We start from the raw sequence: 8036 nt of genomic DNA on the forward strand, positions 1-8036 counted from the left end.
GAGTTTTACTATTAGAAAAATGTTCGAAAAGGCGAAAAAACATGCGACTTCTCTTGCAGAATTGAGCTATTAAATTCAACGCTTCAAATGAAATAAAGCCACTGACTTCTAAGGAGACATTTCTCCTAACCCTTGAGAAGGCGGATCGTCCCGTTGCGCTCTCTGAACCGCTCTGTTGTGCTCTACTGTCTTTGGAGATGTTGTCCTCTTTTCCATTACTGTAGGAGACGTTCTAATGTCATCCAGTGATTTGAAGCAACTATAACATCCTGTGTATATTTGATGTGTTTGAATGTAGCCAGTATCTTAAAAAAAGCTTCACGATTTCTATCAACAACACAATCTTATTCATTAGGTAGCAAGAATATGGAGGGAGGAAGCATTAACCTTTAATAAAACTCTCTTGACCAAAGAACGGATCTGATGGTTATTTCTGTAGCCGCTGATAGAGGTGTCCTGAAATCATGGAAGGTCTTGCATTTGTCATACATTCATGAAACTTCACCTAAACCTGATATATAATCGAAGGACTCGAAAGGAAGCAACGGCCAATCTAATATGGCATGCAAATATAATGCAACTGTTGATTGTTTTCTTTCTGAAGAATCTCCCGAATGGGCTATTTTATTCTTTCTGGTTTCTTTAAGTGTCTTGTTGAGATGAACCAAACGAATCTGGCAGATTCTCTGCAGGATCAGCAGCTTATGAATGATCTGCTTCAGCTTGAGAATGACGTCAAAAGCTGGAACTTTCTCCAGTTACTTCTCAATTTGCTTGAAAATGTAAATACTTTGAATAACTCGAGAGCAGATACTGTGTGTGCCTGCCATTACACCCCAAATCACAGGAAGATATTTGATCATGTGTAAAGATATATACGTTTCAAGATTTTTGCACTGCTCAAAAAATGTGAATTAATATATTGGACGGATGGATGGACAGACTGACAGATTGATGGATGGATGTATAGATTGAGAGATTTACGGATTTATTGATAGATAGATAGATGGATGGATGGATGGATGGATGGATGGATGGATAGTTTGACGGATGGATGGATAGTTTGACGGATGGATGGATAGCTAGATGGATGGATGGATAGCTGGATGGATGGATGGATGGATAGACAGACGGATGGATGGATAGATAGTTTGAGGGATGGATGATAGATCGACGGATGGATGGATAGATAGACGGATGGACAGACAGATGGATGGATAGATCGACGAATGGATGGATAGATAGATTGATGGATGGATGGACAGACTGACGGATGGATGGATGAATAGATCAACAGATTTACAGATGGATAGACAGACAGACAGACAGATCGACAGATTTATAGATAGATGGATGGATGGATAGTTTGACGGATGGATGGATAGATAGACGGATGGATGGTTGGATAGACAGATTGACGGATGGATGGATAGATAGACGGATGGACAGATGGATGGATAGATCAACGAATGGATGGATAGCTAGATGGATGGATGGTTGGATAGACAGATTGACGGATGGATGGATAGATTGACAGATTTACGGATGGATAGATCAAAATATAGATAGATGGATAGATTGACAGATGACAGATTGACGGATGGATGGATGGATAGACTGACAGATGGATGGATAGATCGACAGATTTACGGATAGATAGATAGATAGATAGATAGATAGATAGATAGATAGATAGCTTGATGGATGGATGGATGGATAGCTTGACGGATGGATGGATAGACGGATGGACAGATGGATGGATAGATTGACAGATGGATGGATAGATTGACAGATGATAGATTGACGGATGGATGGATGGATAGATTGACGGATGGATATATCGAAAGATAGATGGATAGATTGACAGATGATAGATAGACGGATTGATATATAGATTAATGGATAGATGGACAGACAGACGGACGGATGAATGGATGGATAGATCGACGAATGGACAGATGGATGGATAGACGGATGGACAGACAGACGGACGGATAAATGGATAGATAAATCAACAGATGGATAGATTGATAGATTTAATAAACATTAAAAAAATATATAAAAATGGTTAATGTTTTGTTGTGAAATATCATGCACTGTAACAGATGTTTTACTGATATACATTCTGAATGTCGGTGGTGTGTGTGTGTGTGTGTGTGTGTGTGTGTGTGTGTGTGTGTGTGTGTGTGTGGGGACTGGTAATCCCTATACAAAATGTCCCCACAAAGATGGCAAAATCCGAAATCCTCATCCTTGTGGGGACATTTTTAGGTCCCCATGAGGAAAACATCTCATAAATCAGACTAAGTGATGTTTTTTGAAAATGTAAAAATGCAGAATGTCTCCTGTGAGGGTTAGGTTTAGGGGCAGGGGCAGTGTGTGTGTGTGTGTGTGTGATGGGTAGGTTTAGGGGCAGGGGCAGTGTGTGTGTGTGTGTGTGTGTGTGATGGGTAGGTTTAGGGGCAGGGGCAGTGTGTGTGTGTGTGTGTGTGTGTGATGGGTAGGTTTAGGGGCAGGGGCAGTGTGTGTGTGTGTGTGTGTGTGTGATGGGTAGGTTTAGGGGCAGGGGCAGTGTGTGTGTGTGTGTGTGTGATGGGTTGGTTTAGGGCAGTGTGTGTGTGATGGGTAGGTTTAGGGGCAGGGGCAGTGTGTGTGTGTGTGTGTGATGGGTAGGTTTAGGGGCAGGGGCAGTGTGTGTGTGTGTGTGTGATGGGTTGGTTTAGGGCAGTGTGTGTGTGTGTGATGGGTAGGTTTAGGGGCAGGGGCAGTGTGTGTGTGTGTGTGTGTGTGTGTGATGGGTAGGTTTAGGGGCAGTGTGTGTGTGTGTGTGTGTGTGTGTGTGATGGGTAGGTTTAGGGGCAGTGTGTGTGTGTGTGTGTGATGGGTAGGTTTAGGGGCAGTGTGTGTGTGTGTGTGTGTGTGTGATGGGTAGGTTTAGGGGCAGTGTGTGTGTGTGTGTGTGTGTGTGATGGGTAGGTTTAGGGGCAGTGTGTGTGTGTGTGTGTGTGTGATGGGTAGGTTTAGGGGCAGGGGCAGTGTGTGTGTGTGTGAGATGGGTAGGTTTAGGGGCAGGGGCAGTGTGTGTGTGTGTGTGTGTGTGATGGGTAGGTTTAGGGGCAGTGTGTGTGTGTGTGTGTGTGTGTGTGTGTGTGTGTGAGATGGGTAGGTTTAGGGGCAGTGTAGGGTGATAGAATATACAGTTTATACAGTATAAAAACCATTACGCCTATGGAAAGTCCCCATAAAACATGAAAACCCAACGTGTGTGTGTGTGTGTGTGTGTGTGTGTGTGTGTGTGTGTGTGTGTGTGTGTGTGTGTGTTTCTGCAGGGTTCAGACTCAGATTGTGTGGTTTAGAGCAGGTGTTTGTCCAGAAAGCGGATGGTTTTGAACAGGTCGGTGTAACCTTGTCCTGCTCATGTTTCACACACAGGATCTGAACAGCGCCTCCTGCTGGTGACACACACACACATGTTTATGTAATGCGAGTGCATGCAGAAGAAAAATATCATCAAGTATTTGACCATTTATTGCATTTACAGCAAAGGGAGGGAAAAAACACGACTGAGCTATTTAAACTAAATGATGAACACACAGCAAGGATGAATATACATAGAAAAACTTTATTTACAAACGTCAGAGATAATAAATTAAAACTCTGTATAAAAAACAATCCATGTGGAGTCGAACAGCAGCCGGACGGATGAGCAGCTGAACACACACCTCACTCCTGCAACACACAGACGCTGGTGAACACAAGTGTGTGTGACACGGATTTACTGCTCACATTAGTTGAGCTCATCACCTGTTTCTCTCCCACACGTCAGTCGTCCTTCTTGTTTTCGATGAGCTCCTGCGTCTGCTGTGCGAGTTTCCTCTTCATCTCCACCTGCAGTTTGAGAGCAGCGTCTGCTTTCCGGCTCTGGTAGATCTTCGCTCCGGCGAACAGCAAACACAGCAGCAGCGTCTTCGCCGCCAGGATGTACAGCAGAAGCGGCACATTGTCCAGAGCCTGAGAACACACGGTTACACACACACACACACTATTAGGACAAGAAGCAAACAAGACACCCCTTTAAAGGGATAGTTCACCCAGAAAATGTTATTAGCCCATGATTTGCTCTCCCTCAAGTCATCCTAGGTGTGTGTGACATTCTTCTGTCAGACGAACACAATCAGAGTTATATTAAAAATATCCAAGCTTTATAATTGGAGTGACTGTTGGGTCATTTTTGGAGTCCATAATAGTGCATTTATCCATCATAAAACTGCATCTATCCGTCATAAAAGTGCATCTATTCGTCATAAAAGTGCATCTATCATCATAAAAGTGCATCTGTCCATCATAAAAGTGCATCTATTTATCATAAAAGTGCATCCATCCATCATAAAAATGCATCTATCCGTCATAAAAGTGCATCTATCATCATAAAAGTGCATCTGTCCATCATAAAAGTGCATCTATTTATCATAAAAGTGCATCCATCCATCATAAAAATGCATCTATCCGTCATAAAAGTGCATCTATCATCATAAAAGTGCATCCATCCATCATAAAAGTGCATCTATCCGTCATAAAAGTGCATCTATCCATCATAAAAGTGCATCTGTCATCATAAAAGTGCATCTATCATCATAAAAGTGCATCTGTCCATCATAAAAGTGCATCTATCATCATAAAAGTGCATCTATCCATCATAAAAGTGCATCTGTCCATCATAAAAGTGCATCTATCATCATAAAAGTGCATCTATCCGTCATAAAAGTGCATCCATCCATCATAAAAGTGCATCCATCCATCATAAAAGTGCATCTATCCGTCATAAAAGTGCATCTATTTGTCATAAAAGTGCATCTATTCGTCATAAAATTGCATCTATCATCATAAAAGTGCATCTGTCCATCATAAAAGTGCATCTATTTGTCATAAAAGTGCATCTATCATCATAAAAGTGCATCTGTCCATCATAAAAGTGCATCTATCATCATAAAAGTGCATCTATCCATCATAAAAGTGCATCTGTCCATCATAAAAGTGCATCTATCATCATAAAAGTGCATCTATCCGTCATAAAAGTGCATCCATCCATCATAAAAGTGCATCCATCCATCATAAAAGTGCATCTATCCGTCATAAAAGTGCATCTATTTGTCATAAAAGTGCATCTATTCGTCATAAAAGTGCATCTATTTGTCATAAAAGTGCATCTATTTGTCATAAAAGTGCATCTATTTGTCATAAAAGTGCATCTATTTGTCATAAAAGTGCATCTATTCGTCATAAAAGTGCATCTATCATCATAAAAGTGCATCTATCCATCATAAAAGTGCATCTGTCCATCATAAAAGTGCATCTGTCCATCATAAAAGTGCATCTATCCATCATAAAAGTGCATCTATCCATCATAAAAGTGCATCTGTCCATCATAAAAGTGCATCTATTCGTCATAAAAGTGCATCTATCATCATAAAAGTGCATCTGTCCATCATAAAAGTGCATCTATCCATCATAAAAGTGCATCTGTCCATCATAAAAGTGCATCCATCATCATAAAAGTGCATCTATCCATCATAAAAGTGCATCTGTCCATCATAAAAGTGCATCTATTCGTCATAAAAGTGCATCTATCATCATAAAAGTGCATCTGTCCATCATAAAAGTGCATCTATCCATCATAAAAGTGCATCCATCATCATAAAAGTGCATCTGTCCATCATAAAAGTGCATCCATCATCATAAAAGTGCATCTATCCATCATAAAAGTGCATCTGTCCATCATAAAAGTGCATCTATTCGTCATAAAAGTGCATCTATCATCATAAAAGTGCATCTGTCCATCATAAAAGTGCATCTATCCATCATAAAAGTGCATCTATTCGTCATAAAAGTGCATCTATCATCATAAAAGTGCATCTATCATCATAAAAGTGCATCTGTCCATCATAAAAGTGCATCTATCCATCATAAAAGTGCATCTGTCCATCATAAAAGTGCATCTATTTATCATAAAAGTGCATCCATCCATCATAAAAGTGCATCCATCCATCATAAAAGTGCATCCATCCATCATAAAAGTGCATCTATCCGTCATAAAAGTGCATCTATTTGTCATAAAAGTGCATCTATTCGTCATAAAATTGCATCTATCCGTCATAAAAGTGCATCCATCCATCATAAAAGTGCATCTATCCGTCATAAAAGTGCATCTATTTGTCATAAAAGTGCATCTATTCATCATAAAAGTGCATCTATCCGTCATAAAAGTGCATCTATCATCATAAAAGTGCATCTGTCCATCATAAAAGTGCATCTATCCATCATAAAAGTGCATCTATTCGTCATAAAAGTGCATCTGTCCATCATAAAAGTGCATCTATCCATCATAAAAGTGCATCTATTCGTCATAAAAGTGCATCTATTCGTCATAAAATTGCATCTATCATCATAAAAGTGCATCTATTCATCATAAAAGTGCATCTATCCGTCATAAAAGTGCATCTATCCATCATAAAAGTGCATCTATTCGTCATAAAAGTGCATCTATCATCATAAAAGTGCATCTGTCCATCATAAAAGTGCATCTATCCATCATAAAAGTGCATCTATTCGTCATAAAAGTGCATCTATTCGTCATAAAAGTGCATCTGTCCATCATAAAAGTGCATCTATCATCATAAAAGTGCATCTATCATCATAAAAGTGCATCTATCATCATAAAAGTGCATCTGTCCATCATAAAAGTGCATCTATTTATCATAAAAGTGCATCCATCCATCATAAAAATGCATCTATCCGTCATAAAAGTGCATCTATCATCATAAAAGTGCATCTGTCCATCATAAAAGTGCATCTATTTATCATAAAAGTGCATCCATCCATCATAAAAATGCATCTATCCGTCATAAAAGTGCATCCATCCATCATAAAAATGCATCTATCCGTCATAAAAGTGCATCTATCATCATAAAAGTGCATCCATCCATCATAAAAGTGCATCTATCCGTCATAAAAGTGCATCTATCCATCATAAAAGTGCATCTGTCATCATAAAAGTGCATCTATCATCATAAAAGTGCATCTGTCCATCATAAAAGTGCATCTATCATCATAAAAGTGCATCTATCCATCATAAAAGTGCATCTGTCCATCATAAAAGTGCATCTATCATCATAAAAGTGCATCTATCCGTCATAAAAGTGCATCCATCCATCATAAAAGTGCATCCATCCATCATAAAAGTGCATCTATCCGTCATAAAAGTGCATCTATTTGTCATAAAAGTGCATCTATTCGTCATAAAATTGCATCTATCATCATAAAAGTGCATCTGTCCATCATAAAAGTGCATCTATTTGTCATAAAAGTGCATCTATCCGTCATAAAAGTGCATCTATTTGTCATAAAAGTGCATCTATTCGTCATAAAAGTGCATCTATTTGTCATAAAAGTGCATCTATTTGTCATAAAAGTGCATCTATTTGTCATAAAAGTGCATCTATTCGTCATAAAAGTGCATCTATCATCATAAAAGTGCATCTATCCATCATAAAAGTGCATCTGTCCATCATAAAAGTGCATCTGTCCATCATAAAAGTGCATCTATCCATCATAAAAGTGCATCTGTCCATCATAAAAGTGCATCTATTCGTCATAAAAGTGCATCTATCATCATAAAAGTGCATCTGTCCATCATAAAAGTGCATCTATCCATCATAAAAGTGCATCTGTCCATCATAAAAGTGCATCCATCATCATAAAAGTGCATCTATCCATCATAAAAGTGCATCTGTCCATCATAAAAGTGCATCTATTCGTCATAAAAGTGCATCTATCATCATAAAAGTGCATCTGTCCATCATAAAAGTGCATCTATCCATCATAAAAGTGCATCCATCATCATAAAAGTGCATCTGTCCATCATAAAAGTGCATCCATCATCATAAAAGTGCATCTATCCATCATAAAAGTGCATCTGTCCATCATAAAAGTGCATCTATTCGTCATAAAAGTGCATCTATCATCATAAAAGTGCATCT

The 8036-nt window shown here is 39.0% G+C and overlaps 1 protein-coding gene across 1 annotated transcript in view; it reads right to left on the bottom strand.

Moving 5' to 3' along the window:
- Positions 1-3822: 3822 nt before the first annotated feature.
- The window catches only part of smim11 (small integral membrane protein 11), a gene marked incomplete at its 3' end in the record, with an annotated part of 29301 nt that continues 25087 nt past the window's right edge, over positions 3823-8036 (bottom strand). Inside the window, exon 10 of the mRNA XM_079811902.1 lies at positions 3823-4011. Within this exon, the coding sequence (XP_079668028.1) occupies positions 3823-4011 (189 nt within the window). The remainder of the gene's footprint in view (positions 4012-8036) is intronic.

The sequence above is a fragment of the Gobio gobio genome (assembly GCF_949357685.1).
Source record: "Gobio gobio genome assembly, chromosome: 3".
Classification (NCBI taxonomy): Eukaryota; Metazoa; Chordata; class Actinopteri; order Cypriniformes; family Gobionidae; genus Gobio; species Gobio gobio.